Genomic DNA, 20,918 nt, shown 5'->3' with positions numbered 1-20,918 from the left:
GCACATTCTGTGCTGCTCCTCTGACTTCCTGACAACCTAGGAAGCGTGGTGATATTTATTCTCATTTTTTACATCCTCCTATGGCATCACCTTTCCAATCACAAGGGATCCTTGCATGAGTAAACGTTGATGAGAGCAGGTTGCAGAGCAATGGCATGGATTTAGGATAAACATTCATAATCTTCAGAGCCCTTCACCTTTTGGCATGGGTGCAGAAAGCTTGCTGTACAGAGCAGAGCAGCATCTGCCTCCTTTTCTCTCATTACCCCAATTTACTAGTCCTGATTTCTGTTTACTTCTCACAGTTTCTGCATTCTGACAAGTGCTTCATGGCATGTGCAACCCTACTGACTGATGAGCAAGACAAAAATAATAGATATAGTTGTCTTTCAAACTGAATTCCAAAATTAAATTGGAATGAAACCATTTATACCAGGCAGCTTAAGGAGGTTATCAAATCCTTTTCTTGCCATCACAGGCATCATATAGTCCCATTTTGTAAATTTTCTAAGCTCCATTTGAAAAGCAGTTGGATTTTTAGCTTGCTCTACTCCTGTTGGAAAGCTGTTACAAAATCCAATTGCTCTCAATGACTAGGAGCCTTATTCTAATTTCCAGTAAAATGTATTCTTTGACTGTCTAAATCACCTTGTTCTCGTGCCAGAGTTGGCCTTTAGCTTAATAGCTTTTCCCCTCCTGGAGATTTGTTCCTCTGATGTATTACAGGCAGCATTCCTCTTCCCTTTCAGCTTTTGTTTTGCTGGGTACAACAAGCCAAGTTCTGCTGGAGTTTATCTCCTGCCATAAGATAAATGTCTTGTTCTTCTTGTCATCCTTGTGGCTCTTCTTTGTGCCCCTTCCAGTTTGATTTCATCTTCTTTCCTATCAAGTGACCAGATCTGTATCCTGTATCCCACTCTGTTCCCAATAAAATCTCATTCTACTTCATGCTGCACAATCTTCTACATATGTGGTATTTGTACCAAATATGTGCATGACACACTATGTTAAGAGGCCAAGGTCTCCAGATCAGAACTTTGTGAGACACGAGTGAAAAAGCTGCCATATAGCCAATGACTTCTGAAGTCCCAAGCAACTCTGAAAGATGCAGTAAGAGCAGAAACCTCCTCACAGGACTTGAAACTTGTGATCAGTACTTACCTTGTATTGTAGTCTCACTTTTGTAGTAGAAATAGACGAATGCATGTCCTAAACAGTGAGACCTAGCTGGTCAGGTCCTGCTATTTTACTCTTGAATTGAATTTATAACTCTCAATATACTGTTCTTCTAAATTGTCATTGTAGACTAAAGGAATTCAGATAGGGACCAAGAGCAAAGTCTACCTTCTCTAAACCCAGTGGAAAAATGCCCATTTTCCTTTAGCATATTGGGCTCTCACCCTATACTCTGAGATGCATTTGAGCAGTGCTCAGCATGCAGCAAGTTTGGTCCTCAGTAGGCGCCATGCTGGATTTGGAACACGATTATATATGGCGAGAGGATGAGTTTGCTTCCAGATAGAGTAGTCAGTGCTTTCTTTCTCTGTAATCTGGTAGAACATGATCTTAAATGATTATGAATACAGATTCTAGCTGTATAATTTTTCTTCTCAACAGTCTCCTGATGGTCTATTTGCACATGCTGAACTAAGTGTAGAATGCAGCAAGTAAAGTGAACCAGTCCTACAGAGGCTTTTCAGATGCAAAAATATTCACCTTGTAGAATACCCAGTGACCATTTATAGAACTGTGACATACGCAGTTGGGTTATTCTGCTGTCCTTTGAAGCCTCTAATTCAATTTTTTAGTCACACTTACATAAACAAAGGTTTCTTTTTCAAAGGTCCTCATCTGTTGAAGTCTCAGGTGTTACAAGAAATTGCCGTACACTCTCTTGCTTCAGTTTTCTCGCTGTGATGTCAATCTGCATGTAAAATAAAATGAAATCTTAGTATCGTGAAGACATGCATACAGTTCTTGGGTTTGACAGCAAGGATAAGCTAGTTAGCCGGCGTATGTTGCTCATGTTTCACATTTTAGCTAACACATCTGGAGTAAGACTCTAAGAGTATATTCCCCCTTCGATGCACATGTGTAACTCCTCCTAACTTACACTGAAAGTACATGGTAGAATAAGCCATTTAGTGCAAATACTGCATGCTGATGGCTTATGTGACTTGTAGTTATTTGCTCGCTGTTTTTTACTGTTCCACATAGAGGTGAAGTGAAGAGAAAGAAATGCACGTGTTCTCCCTATGATACCTGACACAAAACACTCTAACCATAAAATACTATAAAATACTATAGGGATATTCTCTTTTGGGCAGTAATTTTGTTTAGTGCTGTGATTTACTGTGGCTTTGAAACTACCACAGCATCTATAAGTAAATTTAAATCCACGTTTTCAAGATCTTATTACAGAGTGCAAGAATAATCTCTATCCACTTTTACTGCTAACAATTGCTAATTCAAACCTTGTAGTGCCCCATTTGTTGAATTATTACTGTACACATCGTGTAATCATACACTGTTGTAAACGGGGTAACCCTTCATAAAAGCTGGCAACTTGTGAAATATATGTAATTTATAATACAATCATGATGTTAAATACATGAAACAAACAGCTGAGTGTCAAAATAATCTATCTTCACAGGGAAGCACAGCACAAACTTTGTTAGCCGATACGATCCCAGGTTTAACAGCTGGATACAACTTCCACCCATGCAAGAGAGGTAAAAACCTACATGTTTTTCAATATATGTTTTATCATCCTAAGAGCAGTAGAAGTTTGGCTTAGTATGGGGAATAAGGATGCCTATTTTGCAAATTCAGAGATAAAACTGCAGCGTGCAGTTCCTTCCCATTTGTCTCCTAATTTTTTTTTTAAACATTTCCAGATTCAAAACTCCACATGCCAAACCCTGCAGTGCTAACTCGTGCAAAATAACCATGGACTTTGTGCAATTACTGGTTGTCCGAGTGCAGTCTGAAGGATTTTTCTGAAGTCTCTGTAGTATCCTGTCATGTTACCTGACTGAAGTGTTATGATGAGTTTGCAGTAAACAAGCAGTAATTATAGACAGATATCGTACAGAGAGCTGAAACCTTCATATGTTGACCCCATCCCGTCTCACCACACCAGCCATGGAGATCTCTCCTCAACATGACTTACCTTGTCAGAAGACTCAGAATCCTGGGTGGTCTTTGAACGAAGTTGCTGTCAGCCAATGCATATTAGAGTAGCATACATTTTAATCCTGCTGTGTACCAAAGAGCAGAGCTGCATGTGGACTTGAGCAAGGGTGTGTAAAAATGGCATAGACTTAATTCTGGATCCCAAATCCCAACCTAACAGGAAAAAAGTCCCCTAAACCTGATCTGAATCATGTGTGTTTCGTAGGAAGAGTATCAAAGGCAGAAGATCCGAATAATGCTTTTATGAAAAACTATTCCAAAGATGATCCATCTTTTAGATGAACACTCGTCTTTTCATAGAACTACTGTACAAGATATCTCACACCAGTCTCCTGGGACGCTCTCCGTATTCCCTGTGCCATCAGTATTACCATTTTTCAGTTGTCCACAGTGTTCAGGTGTCTGGCTCTCTGAGTGTCTGCAAACAAACTCCCAAGGGGCTCATGTGGCCGACTGAAGGGTTGGGTTTGTTTGTCTGACAAAGCTCAGAAAGCAGGTAGGTGATTGAAGGTTGGAGAGCAAAGAGAGGAGTTCTTTCACCTCCACAGTAGGCAGTTGTGTGCTACTGGTAAATGTGGTTGGTAATTCCAGGTGCTGAATACAACTTGTCTCATATTCTGCAGGGTGTTGCCACCTTCATCCAAGAGTTAGAAAGTCTGCTGAGCTTTATGATTGCTTAGCAGCTGCCTAGCAATCAATTGCAACATGTTAGTATCTTAGAATCTTATGATCCTATAATGGTTTAGGTTGGGAGGGACCTTAAAGACCATCCAGTTCCAGCCCCTCTGCCAGAGCCAGGAGCACCTCTCACTACATCAGGCTTCCCAGAGCCCCATCCAGCCTGTCCCTGAACACTTCCAGAGATAGGGCTTAGCACATTACAGTTTTAATTAAATGTAACGGTCTACTCATACATAGTTCCTTCAGCTAGGGACTATATTATGTCATCTCTTCTATTCAGGATATATAGCACGTAGGCTTGTCCATTATTTTTCTATAAAGTCTCCTTGGTGTAGGGGCTGTTGTTGGAAAACAGTGATTTTCGAGTTTCTGAAATGTTTTTAAAAGTTAATTTGGTTATCCCTAATGACTTTCTCAGAGTTGTTTAGCCTTTAGAAGTAGGGCCTGGCCCAGACAGTTTTTAGGTCATATAAACTACAGGGATCTTTTCTGCAGTCTCTTTCCCAGCTTCTTAGTCAGATAAAGTTCTCATTAAAGTCAATAGGCTACTTTTCTCCCTCTAGGAGTACAGGGTCACGCCCTGTATCTGCTGTTATAATGCAGGCACCGTTGACAAGACAGACTGTTTAATGGGTTCTTCTGAGTCATTATGGTCCATCAAGTCAAAACCCACTTAGGAATTTTAGTCTGAGAATAATTGGCTGGATAGACTGTAATAGCTCCTTTGAAATGATTGCCAGGTAAATGTGGGTCTCATTCACAGGCAGTATATTCTCAAGTTGAAAATCTGTATGAAATATTTGATGAGTAAACTTTTATCTCATATACTAAAATCCATATCTGATTGATTTTACTGTTTGAGCTATAAAGAAAAATCTAATCCCTGTATGGATTCAGAGCCTTCAGCATGTTTTGCTTTAACACCAAGTCTGGCTTCTTTTCATTTGTAGCATATCTCAAAAATAGTTGCCTTTGAAAAGTGGGCAGTGTTTTCAGGTGTGTGTTGCTGAGAAAAGCAGCAAATGACTCATCAGTTATTGAAATACTGATTGGCCCAACCATACAATGAGAGTGGGATACTGTTTGGAGAGCAGTCCAGTTACACTAACAAGTTTAATTGAGAACCAACTCTCTGAACTTGTAGAGTGAGTTGCAACTGAACACCTCTGTCCAGTGCTGTTCCAACCTACCAAATCAGCCCAGAGCAGGATAAGGGGTGGAGAACATCTATAACTTCCTGTTCTTCTTACATTCCAATTAGAAGATTTTATTTAAATAAAAAAGACTGTATTCTGCCAGGGCATGGAGAAGCAAGCACAAGTGGATCTGATCCAGGCTGCCTTCTCTAATTAAGCTGAGTGGAGTGATAGAAGAAGCTGCAAAAACAAAACAAAACAAAACAAAAAAAAACAACCAACCAAACAAAAAAAAGACAGAAAATAATTTTATGTTTTATTTTAGTCTCTGACTTTAATAATAGCATTAACCTTTGTTAAAATGGCTTTTGCTTTTTAAAAGCAAAAGCAAACACTCTAACAGTGACCATGTAGTAAGATCCAGATTCTGTTGTGATCACTCACAGTTTTACACCTCAGACTGGTATTTTGTGTTCCAGAGCATGAATTCATTTTTGGAAGTGTTAGAAATGTTTTCCTTTTTGTGTATTATGAGAAAAGTTAGTTAGGTTGCTTATTGAGGGAGAGGGTTGGAAGGAAAAGCATTTCATAGACCAGAAAATATCAGACACTTGCAAGCTCTGAAGAAAATCCCCAAATAATTGTCTTACTGTCCATATTCACATCCTAAGGTGCATTCCAGCTATTTAATTAGAGTGGGTAGTCTCTTCCCAGTTTTGTAGGAAAAGTTGTCTTGTGAAGACTGCTGCATTATGTTTTAATCTGAATTTACAGCAATTTAAAAAGCCTTCCCTTAACAGCACATCCCTCGTGTGCTCTATCACTGAGAAGTTAAAAACCAAAAACCTTAACATATTAGTGGCAGGAGCTACTGGGTAAATAAATATTCACCTCTAAGCAGAAGAGGGAAGGATGCTGACGCTCTCATTTTTGCTCCTTATAGTGACACTGTGTGGATGAAACCAGGAGTACACCTCCAGAGTGATGTTCACAAAATCTCAGTTAAAACAGTAGTGCCTACCAGTAATACCTACCTCTTTGTTGAATTTGAACTAAAAAAAAAAAAAAGAGAGAGAGAGAGAGAGAACCCACTATTCATATATAATAGTATATACCTACTAATTGCAGTAGAGTTTGGTTTTGAAAATTCATTCTGTTGCACATTTTATTAGGTTTGTTACTGAAAATCTGACTAAAGTATGTCAACAACTGTGAGAGCAGTTTGTGCATGGTTTGTCAAAGGAGATGGCTAAGGACAGAGAAATGGGCACAAGAGCACCCCGAGTATGGATGCTGGTAGCGCTGCAGCTTTTTGCCAACTACAGCAGGGCCAGAGGAGATGTGAGCTCTGGCTGAGCATTTCTCAGCACATGCTTGCCTGTGTAGGATGTCTAACTGGATGTGACCTCTGCAGCTTTTCCTGCTCCCAGGGGAGGAATGTGGGCTGTCTTGCCTGTCATATGCTCTCAGGAAGCATATAGGCACTCGGTTTCCTCTAATGCTTTTACCCGCTGTCAAATTAGAGTGAAATCAGCCAGCAGGTTTTTGGTGAGGAGACAACATTCAGACAGACATGGATACACGTACAGTGTAATCAAATAAGCTTTGTTTCCATAGAAAATCAGGCTAAAAACATAGATGCACAATTTGCTGCCCGACCATGCAGAGCAATACATGCCATCAGCTTCTATCTACCCATTGACAGATAAATTAAATGGTCTTATTTAATTCGTCAGTGTAGTTGAAGGCACTTAGTGACATTCATTTCCTCCTGTTTGCATCATTCCTTTCTCTAGGCACTTTCCTGAGGAAGTGCTTAGAAGCCAGAGAGCACCATGTTAGCTACAGAGGTAGGCTTGTGACCCAGCCTGGCCTGCCTGCAAGGTGCTGGGCTCACACACAGTGAAAGGGTGGTGAAGCACTGACCCGAGCTGCCTAGAGAAGTTGTGGGTTCTCCATCTCTGGAGGTGCTCAAGGTCAGGTTGAATGGGGCCTAGGGCGCTCTAAGCTGGTGGGATGCGTCCACCTATGGCAAAGTTGGAACTGGCTTGCTTTAAGGTCCCTTCCAACCCAAGCCATTCTATGACTCTATGACTTGTTTAGTCCAGGAAATAATTTCAGGTTTGGAACCAACAATTTTGCTCAAATTCTGTGTTCAGTCTGGGGCTCCTCACTACGAGAAGGATGCAGAGTTGCTTGAGCGTGTGCAGAGAAGAACAAAGCTCCTGAGAAGACAAGAAAACAAGAATTATGAGGAGGGGCTGAGGGATTTGGGTTTGTGTAGTCTGGAGAAGAGGAGGCTGAAGTGAGACCTCATTACTCCCACAGCTGTCTGAAATGAGGCTGCAGCATGGAGGATGTCCATCTCTTTTCTCAGGTGACAAGTGATAGCAAGGAAACATCCTCAAGTTGCACTACAAGGTGGTCGTTACATTGCATATCAGGAAGAATTTCTTCATGGAAAGGGTGGATAGGCATTGGAATAGGTTGACCAGGGAAGTGATGGGGTCTCCATCCCTGCAATTGTTTAAGAAATAGGTAGATGAAGTGCTAAGTGATGTGGTTTAGAGATGGACTTAGTAATGTTAGGTTATGGTTGGATTTGGTGATTTTAAGGATTGTTTTCAATCTTAATGCTTCTATTATTCAAATCTAGTTTTTGTGCTGTGCTTTTTCTTTTGTTCTTTTTTTTTCTTTTTTTTTTTGCCATTTTTTCTCATATCATTGTAACTTAGAATTAGAGACCTCTACCCTGGCAAAACTTCCTACCACTGAATAATCAGGGGAGCGTTCCCTGACCGTTGCTTACACCAAGTAAGGTCTCTCAAAATCATCTTCTGCACTATTTTTACTTCAGTAACAGACACAATTAACTTTAGAGTCACAAGAAAGACAAGCTAATATATGTCTAGTAGTCATAACCAGAAAAAAATAATGATTTCCCTGCATACCTGAGTTGCAAAACCAAACAGGTGGCTAAAACTTTTCTCAGAGTTAGGTGGATGGAGCCAGACCTTTTTTGGGTTAAAGGGTAGAAATGTAACACTGTGCCCAGCTTAAGGAAAGTTGTTCTATTTGCAGTACTGCAGAAAGAAGAAAAAAATGATAATTGAAGAAAAATTTTGATGATGTGGTTCTCTTAGTAAATTGGGAACAATGACCCTTGAAGGACCATAAAGAAAGTGAATGTCAAGATAATTTATTATTGTTACATTATCTACCTCATTTTTCACTGTGTCTTACTGAGTTGTTATATCCCTTACAAGGTAATGCCCCAAACATTAATGAGCACCTTTTTATCTTTCACGGGTGTGAAAAAGCAACAAACAGCTTTGAAAAAAATGTATTTTCTGTCAGACTTATGTGTGCTTGATTGTTTTGACACCAAAAATAAGGTGTAAGGTATTCATTTGACGTAGAACGTGTATTTGATTAGCAAAGCAGACAAAGTCTTTAGGATAAATGCAAGAATGCAAAGCTTCTGGGCACTTCATAAAGTACCATTTGGAATAGCAGCTATCTTAGTTGAGGGTGGCAGCTGGATTTTAAAAAATGATGGGAGTGGCTCATTGGTTGTTGGCTCGTGTTGTTTTCTTTTGTCCCATCCTTCAGGAGAGCCAGCTTCTATGCCTGCCGCCTGGACAAGAACTTATATGTAATTGGTGGAAGAAATGAAACTGGCTATTTGTCCAGCGTGGAGTGCTACAACCTGGAGACAAATGAGTGGCGTTACGTGTCTTCCTTACCACAACCTTTGGCAGCCCATGCAGGAGCCGTTCACAATGGCAAGATATATATTTCAGGCCAGTATCTTTTACAATTCCCATTATAGAAGTATTTTATGTATGTGTGTATATATATATACATATAAGTTGAGATACATACATATACATATACATACATATACACATATACATATATACATATATACATAAGAAGATATAAAAAAACAAAACCCAGTGCTAAATTCCTGCTGCAGAACAGCGTCTTTATTTACAATAATCAACAGAGGTGCATTTATTTTGCAGGAGGTGTTCACAATGGAGAATATGTCCCCTGGCTGTACTGCTATGACCCTGTGATGGACGTCTGGGCCCGAAAACAGGACATGAACACAAAACGAGCGATCCACACTTTGGCTGTAATGAATGACCGACTGTATGCCATTGGAGGAAACCATTTGAAAGGTCACATTTCTAATAGCGAAAAAGCGTTTCAGTGTCACCCATCTCCTGATAAAGAGTATTTTTGTTAGATAGTCATTGTTAAATACATTAAAATACAGGCAACACAATTTAACAGGACACTTGAGCCAGCAATTTTAAAAACATTTTATGCAAATTATTTTAAAATTATAACAGTACATTAAATATATGAGTAATGAATGCTTTAGATAATAAAAATGGGAGCTTCCATTATTCAAAGGCATGGACAATTTGTCATTACCAAGAATTCAATGAAACAAACAGATTATTCTTTGACCCGAAAGTACCAGCAATATTTTCCTCTGTAAATCATTTTCCAAATTGTGCAGTTAGAGAAAGCTTTATTCAGAGCAACATACAAAAACAAGTTCCTGATTTAATGAGAGAAAAAAAACCCAGCTATTAAATATGAGGACTAAGCTCTTTAGATCCCTTTTTAGTATTAAATATGGCTTGTTAATTATGATTCTTTTTAGAGATCTCTTGCTTTCATCTTCTGAAAAGGTCTCATGTTAAGCTAACTACTGCTTGGGCACCTCGTACTTTTGTCTTAATACTCACATGCCATAACTATTACTGTTGAAGTAGAGAGATTCTGTTATTCTGTTTAATCCAACCATTCAGACAAAAAACACAGCTCCTGTTCCTTGTTCTCTGAAAATATTTAACAGAGTATAATGGCTTTTCTTTTTTTCTTTTGCTTTCTTACTTAAGGAAAAGAAACAACTAGGAAAAAAAAAAAAAGAAAAAAAAAACACAACAGCAAAAGAGAAAATTGTAATGCAAAAGGAATAGTAGGAATGGTGATGTTAACTGACAATTATACCATGCCATGTGCCTGAATGACTCTGGCACCCAAGTCCCAATGAGACTGTGAAATCTCATGCTGTTTTTCAAGATCTGAATGTCCATGGTGCATACAGGGGACAAAGTCTACATAGTTTCCAGTTAAGAGTACTGGGGCATAAACCCTTGCAACTGGGCTGATGTGCCTCTGTTCACCACACTCAGTTACAATGGGTCTTTCTGGGCTGAACTTCAAAAAGTAACAGGGGTAAAATCTGCCAACATCTGCAAAACTTGTAGAGGTTGCAGAGCTCCACAGTGTTGGCTTTGTTTCCTACTCAGTTAACCTATTTAACACATCCCAGTCCTTGTGCAAACCAAAGGAAGGTATAACACTTCCTTTGGTTTGCACAAGATTGAATTGTTTCCATTTCCCTTCTTTCTTCACCCAGTTTCACCTCTGGGAAAACAAGCATTGCATTTTTGCCTCTTTAGCTGCTGCCCTGCATTGCTGCCCTTTGAATTGCTTGCTGTTTGCTGTGAGAGGCAGTTACCATCTAGACTTCTGGAAAAGTTGGTCTCTGGAAGGAGGGCTGTTAGGGAATATATCTTCTTCTCTAAAGTGAAGCAAAGAGGAGGAAGGGGGCTGAAGTGCAGATGAAATGTAGTAAGTTCTCCACTGGGTCAGAACTGCAGGGCTCTGATAGCTCCATGGCCAAGCACTTCTTTGTAAAGCTAGATTGGTATGCCTCTGTCAGCAGTGCATTTGCTGCAACACAGCTAGACGTGTGTATGCTGCAGTTTATTACAGAGCTCTTTGACAGATTCTGGCACACAGCTGTGGCCTTTCTATGGCTCCTTGAAAACACTGACAGAAAAATCATTTCATTACAGCTATTCATTCCCTCCTACAAGAAACTTCATTTTGAAGTACCAATAACATCAGATGCCCTTTTCCAGAAAATCAGACTTCTCTTTTCTACTTTGCCTTGATGGAGAACATAGCAATGTCAAGTAAAGCATCCTAACAGGTTGAGAAGACCATAATCTTCTTGCAATGCTCTGATTAAAAAAAAAAAAAAGGAAGTTTGAGCTAGGGAAATATCTAAGTACTACAGCAGGAACCAGGACACTTGGGTTCTATGTCTGCATTCTGCTCACTTATTTGTTACTGAGCATCACAGCTTGAGAGTCTTGAGATGTATCTGCCCTTTGGTGATTACAAGCAGCTGTTGCTTGGAGCCATTTTCTCTGTCAGACATGGAAGAGTGACACCACAGTTCTTTTGGTGACGTCTCTGTTGCCTTGAAGATGTTGTCACGTCACACATACGTGCTTAGGCTACACCTTAAAACAACTTGCAACTGATTCTGAATACTACGTCCTTCTGGGACCAAGTGGCATCAACTGTCTAAGCTCCACCTTCACTTGGGAGACACTGATTCTTGAGCAAAACTTAACCTGTTGATTTTTTAATAGTTTACATCTGCTGACCTTTGGGAAAGACTGCCAGGATAGCCTTTTCCTACATGCTCAAATGTGCATTAGCACTGATAGATGAGGAGGAATATTGCTTGAATTTGCTTTGTTCATTTTTATTGAGTGTACTTGTGATTTGTAGAAGACTGTGGAATAATGGTAAAAGCTTTTAACAGATTCATTTGAACTGAAGTAATGGGATATTATCATTATAGAAGATGGCTTAGGTGTATATGGTAACATTTTCTAGAAGAAAATTTAATAGTGGTGTTGTGATAATGCAATTGCAACTATAAGTTAATACATTTAACAGTAAAAATATATATATCTAAAATAGTGTGCCATAATTCATGTTCTTCTTTCTCAATGCTGCTACCCAGGTTTCTCCCACCTCGACGTAATGCTTGTGGAATGCTATGACCCTAAAGGTGACCAGTGGAATATCCTCCAGACTCCTATCCTGGAGGGCCGCAGCGGTCCTGGCTGTGCAGTCCTTGATGACAGTATTTACCTTGTAGGAGGATACAGCTGGAGCATGGTGCGTACTTGCTTTCTGCAGTAATCCTTTCATTCCTGCTGAGCTCTTGCACCCAGAGGATATATTTGTCAGAGGGGACATAGAGGAAGAAAGGGATGAAGAACAGGCTGCCTAGAGAAATTGTAGATTCCCCATCCCTGGAGGTGTTGAAGGCGAGGTTCAATGGGGCCCTGAGCAGCCTGGTCTGGTTCCTGACTAGTGGTTGGCAACCCTACCTGCAGAAGGGGGGTTGGAAGTAGATGTTCTTTTAGGTCCCTTCCAGCCCAAGGCATTCTATAATTCTACAAAAGTAGCTGCAGAGACAAGTTTTGGTTTGGTTTTCAACTTGTGGAGAACATGTAGTGCTTTTTTACCTGTGTGCTTTTCTATTTCAATGAGTTATTATCAGATTATACTCACTAATAAGTAGTAATGTAAAAATAAGATGTAATTTGGTAGGGATTGCATGCATCTAGCTCTGCTTATAAGGAGCTTTGTAAAGGAGCCTTGTTTTCAGAAGCTGGATGCTCTGCTTGTAGGAAAACCAAACCTTCCTAAGGGTTCTTAAGTTAAGGCCCAAAATTGTGAGTCACTTTTGAAAAAAGAAGTAGCTTTTAATCTTTAATGCTTACAGGTAACTTAGACTTCACCTGGGACACTTTCAATACAACTTCTGGTTCTGTTACAGGGGGCCTACAAATCTTCTACTATTTGCTATAGCCCTGAGAAGGGGACTTGGACAGAGCTAGAAGGAGATGTTGCTGAGCCACTTGCAGGACCTGCTTGTTCAACTGTCATATTGCCAGCCTGTGTACCGTACAACAAGTGATAGTGGAGGAGCACTGACACGGACACTGATTGCATTTGGGAAAATTATGACGGGTGACGTAAATATTTTCTTAGAACAGGATTCCTGGTAAACAAATCTACTGTAATTGACCCTTTATTCCATACTTAAGCTTTAGGAGCAAACTAAAAGAGAACAAAAAGAAAGCGTTGTCCCATCTCAGATAGAAGCCAGTGTCTTATGAAGCAAGTAGCTAAAACACACCGAACATTACATGCTGACAGACTGCCATTTCAGACTGATTTTAACTTTTTCCTGCTGCAGAAAGATTCCTCACGTCAAATCTAACTTTAAAAGTATGAAGGCTAAATGTTCAGACACAGCCTGAAGAGAAAAGATCAGTATTGTGCATTGTATCTACCTGCATGTGATCTGTGTTGAAGTCATGAGGATGTTGTTTTCATGAATGCTTCAGAATTCAGATAGTGAAAAGCTCACTCTGCATTGCAGAATTGTCTCCTCCTGTAATCCTAACCTAGAGCTACTACACATGCTCTGCAAGCAACACAGGATCAGAAGATTATAGAAGGTAAAGAAATGTCATTCAGTTTTTGCACAGCTTGTCATCAAATACACTCTGCCTTCAACGTCCCCACATGTAAGTGTAGTGGAAACCAAGACTACACTGAAACCCATGCTTTACTGAGCACTTCTTTCAGTAGCCAGTCTGAGGATTAGGGTCAAATTCTCCTTGTCACATTTGTGTAAAGTCAGAGTCATTTCACTGAAATCACATGGAATGACTACTTTCATGTTAGAATAGCAGAAATTCGGTCCTATACCTTAAATTCTGGGTTCATAAAGTAAGTTATTTCTATAACCAAGTAATGAAGCACCAGAACCCTTCCTTAGCTTTTCTCACCCACCCATTAGGAGCATATGTGCTAGTTGCTTCCAAAGACAACAAGACTGCATTTAACTGTAAATGTATTACTTTGGACTATTAAATGATTGCACACAATTTTAGAAGGGGACTGCTGAGTAGTTAAAATACTCCCATGTGACTGGTCTTAAACGTAGCCAGAAAGATTTGTATTATTGACCCAAAGTAACATGAGGCTGGACTTTCCACTGCCTTGTAGCTCATGTAATTATTTACACAATGCAAAGCAAGTTCAGAGTGCTTTATTTCAGACTTGCTTTATGAACTCTTAGTTGCTTACACAAATCAGACTGTCCATGTTTTAAGCTTATATCTTTCTATCCTGGCATTGCAGAAGCAGTGACAAAATCTGAAGTCTGGTATTTAACATAATCGTCTGCACCTCAGCAAAATATATGCAGAATTCTTCTATTGTGGTTTACTGATGCTACATCCATTACTCTCAAGACCATCTTCCTCATTGATATAAAGTGATATTGCTCCATTGAAGCCAGTGTGCTTTGATGTGCTTCTGGCTTGTGTCAGATAAGAATCTGGCCTTTAATTTGCTTAGTTTTAACTGGCTGCACCACGTAAGAGGCAAAACAATCTCACATCTCGCATTTTCAAGCTTGTGCATATCTTTCATGATAGGTTGTAATGCTAATGCGTTAAGCAAGGAGCAGATGACTGCTGGAGGTTGGTTTCTACTGCAGAGGCAATAGACATGAGGAGGAACTCATTATTTGCTTTGCAAAATAGAAAGAGGACGAATGTATTCAGAAATTACACCATATATTGAAGCTTGAGAGCAATATAAATAATGGAGAGCAAATACTGCGGGACTGTTTCTTTCTGGCATCAGTCCAGTTTTATTGCAGTACAACTCCTGCAGAATTACGCAGATGTAAAATTGGAGTAATGCAGTGAAGACTGATAAGCATACAAATGCAATAAACCAATTGATGAAGTAGCTGCATGCCTGGAAAAAGAAAATGTTTAAACAAAATAATTATCTGAAGATGCTAATATTTGAATGTGTCGTTGGGGAATTTTCCAGTGAGCATCACTAAGGAACTCGTAAAGGTGGAGTGTATATCCTGAAATCTCAATCCATTTCTACTATATAGTGCAATCTTAGTTGGTTTTGTATTTATTTATATTGTTCAGATCCAAGGGATCCCTTGTAAAATATATTTGGTGCAATCATGACTTTTTTTTTTTTCCTGTTGAAAGTATATAAATATAAATATATATTAAAAGGAAACTGTCAAGATACTAAACGAGGAAACTTAGAACAACATTTAAGATCACGATAAGGTCTGCCACTAAACACTGACTGTCACTTGTCTTTACTGAAATGTACCATCTTAAAGGACATTTGTTGTCCTTTTAAGTGGTTCTTTTTTTTTACCAAGATAATTTAAAGATTTAAGAGGTCTCTATATAAATCTTTCTATCTTTCAGGAAGGCATGACCAAGGAAAGTGCTAACTGAATAAGTCACAAAGAGAATGTAAATTTTGTACAGTATTAGACTGTGTAAATGAAGCTTGCTCGTAGGGGGAAAACTTTAAATAAAACTTTATGTACTAATTCAACTGTCTGCCATATTCCTACTTATAAAGTGTATGTATAAATAATAACTACATTAAATTCTTTGGAACTTTTTTATCATGTAGATGTGTAAACTTCCTTTATTTTGTGGCCATACGTAACAGCCTTGTTGTCTCCAAGCGCGGTTGCTCAGTGTTTGTAAATGGCATAGTGACAATACAGTGAAGCAGCACCTTCCCCCGAGCGCAGTGCTTGGCCTCAACACTGAGCAGATGCAAGGCAGACTTGACCCCTTGGTTTCGAGCAAGTGAGAGCTGTGCTGGGGCATGGCTGAGGGTGTAATGGAGGAGTTACAATCACAGAGTCTTAGCATCATTATCATTGGAGAAGACCTCTAAGATGTCCAACCATCAGCCCATCCCCACCATGCCCACTAAGCATGTCCCTCAGTGCTACACCTCCATGTTTCTTGAACATTTCCAAGGACGGTGACTGCACCACCTCCCTGGGCAGCCTGTGCACCGCTGCCTCACTGCTCTTTCTGAGAATAAATTTTTCCTAATATCCAACCTTGGTGCAACTTAAGGCCATCACCTCTCATCCTATTACTGAATGAGATGACAGGAGGATCTGCACTGGTTTTCTGCCTGCCGTCTGCTCCTTCCGGGCACTCTTCTTGCCTCTCTAAGCAGGCGTTATTTGGATCGCAAAAGGTTAGGTTAGGAGAATACTTGGGTGCTACAGTGCTCAGGTTTACAATGAATGAGTGCCCTGCATTTCTGTGGTGCGTGGGCTGAGATGAGTGTCAAGCTGAAGCCCGCCTCTGTGACAATGGAGGAGAACTCTCACTGGCATTAAGGCACAAACAGAGCAGATGTGTCTCAGGTTCCGGCCCCGGCTGGGCCAAAGGGAATATCTTTTCCATTGCTGGTTCATAAATGAGCATCTTCTCCAGGAATTCCACACTGAGCCTGCTCCTCTGTTCTCCTCTTGCCCTGCCGCCCTTCCTGCCAAGCATGAACCTCCTCTTGCCCCTCAGGACAACACTCTTGCCTAAGCACTTCTGTGGAGCTGGGCATACATAACCCACAGAGCAGTGAATGGAGACATCCCTTCACTCCCAGCCTTGAACCCCATCCGTGACCCAAGCGGTGTGAGATGGCCAGATAGCTGCTGACATGCAACTCGTATGCCTGCCCTTAGGGAGGGCAGAAATTTAGAAATAGCTTTTCACTGATTATAGCATTGTCTTCAAAGGAGCTGTACCCCTTTCTCCCTGAAGCTGCCATTGTTTTCTGTCATATTTTTTCTCCTTCCTGCTTTTAATACAGTGATTTAGTAAGCTTAACTGCATTTGGGAGCCAGTTTATGAGAAAAATCCATACCAAGCCTCTTTATATGTCCTTCTTTATATTGTAATCAGTCACCAGTAAAGTACCGTAGTTGCTTTGTTTTAAGGAACAGACCATGTTTCAGCTCCCTATTTACATGGAGCTTTCCAGGTACAGACAAAGGCAGAAATCACAATAAGGTGATTGCTGGTGAGGGCAAGATAGTAATGCCCAGCAGGACTTAAAGATACACATTCTCATTTCTGTTGTTAATGCAGCAGCAGGAAGACATCAGAGCTTCAGTCTCTTGTGTTGAAGGCAGGGATGGAGTGACAGCAGTGCTGGAGGTCAGAGCAGGAAGGAAAAGTACACTAATGAATTCTGGTAGGTTTGTAATGCCATAAAAGATTCAGTTAATCTGCAGCATAGATGTTGATCAGCAAAACTGAACCTAACTCTCTGGACCTTGTCAGATGTATTCTGTGCATGTCAGTGTTCCACACCAATTACAGATTTTAGAAGATGCTCTCATGCAAAACTATATGCCCTAATATATAAGTCAGCTCATATGTAACTAAAATTAAAATCTGACTGTGGCAAATCTCTGTGATCCTGATATATGAAAATCCAAATAAATGATTTGTTCCCAGAAATGAAAAATAACTTCAGCAGGAAATTTCAAAATTACTTATGCAGGATTAATCCAGTTCAATGAATGCATCTTGCGTTGATTAATAAAGCATTCCTGAATTGCAAAGTAAAAAACGAGAGGAGACTTCTGGTGCTGCTATATTTGTGTATTTCTGAAGCTAGAGAGAAATCTGCTTTTACAAGAGATGTGGTCAACCAGTGTAAACAGAAATTAAATACAAATAGTGATTTTCTAATTGTCTGTTTTCTCCCTGCAGCAGAAAACTACCTTTGTGTCATTGATCCTTTTCTTGAAGAACACAGGTACTGTGTTACCTGCCACAATATTGGATGAGCATCTAACACGGTTCTACAATGACTCCAATTAGCATCCAAATGACGTCTGTGGGTTTATCTGGAAAAGAAAGGCAGAACTGGAGCTATTTTCCCCCAATTTCTTGCCACACAGAGTGTGGTCCCTCTGCCCAGAGCCCTGGTCAAGTAGCATTTGATTTTGTGACACGTTGCACTTGAATTTAGTTGTCCTTACAAGTGAACAGATAAGAGGGAATCTATTTAGAAATTTAAAACAAGGGAAGGAGATTTAAAAATGCAGCATTTTCCCAAGTATTTCTTTTCCGTCGGCATCTGCACACACACATAGAAAATCAGTTGGATTCATTTAAAGTGGTATCAGCACTTCATCTAAAAGACTCTTCTTCGATTTGGAAAATCTTTCAATCATTGCAGTGTTTTCTAAAGGCATTCATTGCAATTTGTGGTTTCAAAAGTTGTACTATGAAAAACTCCTTCAAAATCCTTCTGATTCCCTCTTTAACAAATGGTTCCTCATGGTTCTCCTAAACATCTTCCAGAAAAACACACTGGAGGAATTGGATTTGTGAATCTGCCTTTGTATCTCAGTCTCTTGTGTGGCATTCACTTTCTGTTTCTTTGCATTCTGCATTCCAGTTTTGAAAACTCTGTTTTCAAAACCCTTTGGCTGATGAAGAGCATTTTGTATGAATGGAGTAAGTCTACTTGAAGCACATTTCACTGTGAATACCTAAGCTGATGATCCATGGCATAGACAGTGACTAAAGATCTGTGCCTTCTCATGTATTCTAGGAGTCTGTAAGTCTTGAAAAAGGTGTGTAAATACACACGTGACCATTTGCACCCTGAAAGCATCCAATTCTTAGGCCGTAGTTAGGACTGCTGTGCCACTGTTTTCACTAAAGCTGTAAACATGGTAACAGCACTGAAACTTGGATTTTTTTTTTCAGAAGTTGTGTCCCATTAGTGACAGCAAGGAGTGTAACCAGGAGGACAGCTGGAACTATAGTGATGGAGTATATTGAACTCCAGGTCAGAACCACAACTGAATGGTTACTCAGGGTGGAAGTAAATCCCCAGACTGGCCAAAGCAATGGCAGGACAGCGGGGGCTTGCCAAGGTCGCCCCATGGCATGGCATGACCAGTGGTACCCCAGTCTCTTTTTTTTTCCCCAAAAATTCAAGTCTGCATCATTAAAACTTGCACAAATGGCACAACCTTCAAAGCTACTTTTTCTTCAGCTTCCAGTGAATGAGGAATCTGTCTATTCCAACTCCTTTCCAACTTTCTTCTCTGCCAGTACAGAGAAGATCAGGAGATTTCTGTCAGATGTACAGAACTGCAGCCTAGAGCTGCAATAGGTTGAAGCTTTGCAGTGGGGTCTTCCCTTCACCAACAAGCCTTACCCCAGTCAGGAACTGATGGAACTGATATTCTGGCACTGCTCAGGATGGAACGTACTCTTCTTAACAGTATTTAGAGGGTGAAAACCATCATCTGGTTATGCAGGATTTAGGTGTAAAGAGTACAGCATGATAAGCTTTACTGAATGGTTTTTACTTACAAGCTGCACAAAGATTCATCAACTCACTCAGGAAAGTAATAGAATCACAGAATCATTAAGGTTGGAAGAGACCACTGAGATCACATAGTCCAACCATCAGCCCATTCCCACCATGCTCACTATCCATGTCCCTCAGTGCCACATCTACAAAGTTCTTGAATACCTCCAGTGCAGTGCTTTTATCAGTGGCTGGGCACTTAGCAAAAAAAATCCTGTTGTCTTTTAAGCTCTTTTGCTTCTTTTAGTGGAAAGACATTAAATGCGTTTGTGAAAAACACATTTGGCTGGCACACTACTTCTTCCATGTCTTGTGAATTATTCTACAACAGTACACTTTTGCCACAATACATTTTCCATCAGTTTTATAAGCAACTGAGCACCGTCAGTAGCCAAAATGAAAAGACAGAAGATATTCCAGCTACGCTCTATTTTGGCTAGAACAAAGGTGTCATTCTCTGGACTCCCTCTTTTTATTTTCAGAATAGGCCTCAAGTGAGAATAAATCTGGGAGCTATCGGAATTTGTCCTTCTGATCATGAAAACACCAGCTCTTCCCTTTGCCCTGTGAGGACTGCAATCAGAGATGAGCCTTGGTTGATTCCAGCGTGGTTGTTTATTCTGATAGTGTTTACCATGTCTGTGCCCATCCCAAATTCATCCTATGAAATGTATAATGGGCAGCCTGGTCTAATGGTTGGCAACCCTGCCCATGGCAGGGGGTTTGAAACTAGATAATCTTTGAGGTCCTTTTCAGCCCAGGCCATTCTATGATTGATTGGTTGATAATACTGCCACGGTGCAAACAATGCCCCCAGCATAGCCCCTGCCAACACCTCATTTCACCAGGCCTGCTTCCCCTTCTCTGTTCCTCCCTTTTCTTAACATTGCCACTTCTTGATCTGGCAATGGCAAGACCAGATACTTCTGCCTCATTGCATGTTTTATGTTGGCAAATGTCAAACACTGGATCTATAGTTCAGAGTATAAATAGAGTGTTTTCAGACAGCTCAGTACCGTGTGGCTTCCCACTCTCTTCCCTCCTCCACTGCCTGCAGCTCACTCCCAGTGTTCCTGGGCCACAGGGCAGGTACTGACAGAGAGGACTCCGAGAATCATTTTTTAGATATGATGACACTCGATAGATGAAAAAGTCTTCATCCTCTACTCACTGGTTCCAATTAGAGGATGAACTGTCCTCTATTTTCCAAAGCATGTTATAATTTTGAATGGGTTTCTCATGGGCAGTGGGCTACCATAAGCAAATCTCATTTTGACAAGTACTAATTATGGACAAGCCAGTGGCAGACTGTAATCTCTGTCATGAGAGCTATCAACAGGGATGCAGCGAAGGCTTTAACAGTGGGTGGCAGTACTTTGGGTCAAATTAATCACTACCATAATGACAATGAAATCAGTAGAGCTTTGGGATGTTAAGTTTGATAAAAGAAGCCATTCTGTTCTCTGTCTGGCTATTTACATCACAGCCTGAGCTAATCTTTTGTTAGGCTTTTCAAGGCTGGGGCTTCTGGGGGGAGATGGAGGAGAGAACAAAGAACAGCCCCGCTTGCAAGAGCAATGCTTTCATGTCCAGATCTGAGCTGCTGCATGTGGATTAAGGAAATGTGAAGCAGACAGCCCCAGATTTGCACAGGCAATTATTCTAAGGCACACAAAAAAGACACAAAAATGTAAGTGGCACTTTTGGGGATGCAATCTCGGATGTGCTGATGTGCACGGTCAGCTCCATTTGGCCTCAGCTTTTGCCAGAGAGATTTAAGAACATCTCTTTCAC

At 40.4% G+C, this 20,918-nt stretch overlaps 1 protein-coding gene across 1 annotated transcript in view; it reads left to right on the top strand.

Moving 5' to 3' along the window:
* The window catches only part of KLHL14 (kelch like family member 14), a 60,310-nt gene extending 44,926 nt beyond the window's left edge, over positions 1-15,384 (top strand). Inside the window, exons 4-8 of the mRNA XM_085220987.1 lie at positions 2,654-2,732; positions 8,625-8,815; positions 9,041-9,199; positions 11,863-12,020; positions 12,688-15,384. Coding sequence (XP_085077113.1) covers positions 2,654-2,732; positions 8,625-8,815; positions 9,041-9,199; positions 11,863-12,020; positions 12,688-12,828 — 728 coding nt within the window. The 3' untranslated portion in view covers positions 12,829-15,384. The remainder of the gene's footprint in view (positions 1-2,653; positions 2,733-8,624; positions 8,816-9,040; positions 9,200-11,862; positions 12,021-12,687) is intronic.
* The last annotated feature ends 5,534 nt before the right edge of the window (positions 15,385-20,918 follow it).

Source organism: Meleagris gallopavo, chromosome 3 (genome assembly GCF_905368555.1).
Source record: "Meleagris gallopavo chromosome 3, MGAL_WU_HG_1.1, whole genome shotgun sequence".
NCBI classification, from domain to species: domain Eukaryota; kingdom Metazoa; phylum Chordata; class Aves; order Galliformes; family Phasianidae; genus Meleagris; species Meleagris gallopavo.
The sequence above is the reverse complement of the archived record's forward strand: the minus strand, read 5'-3'. Positions and strand labels throughout refer to the sequence as shown.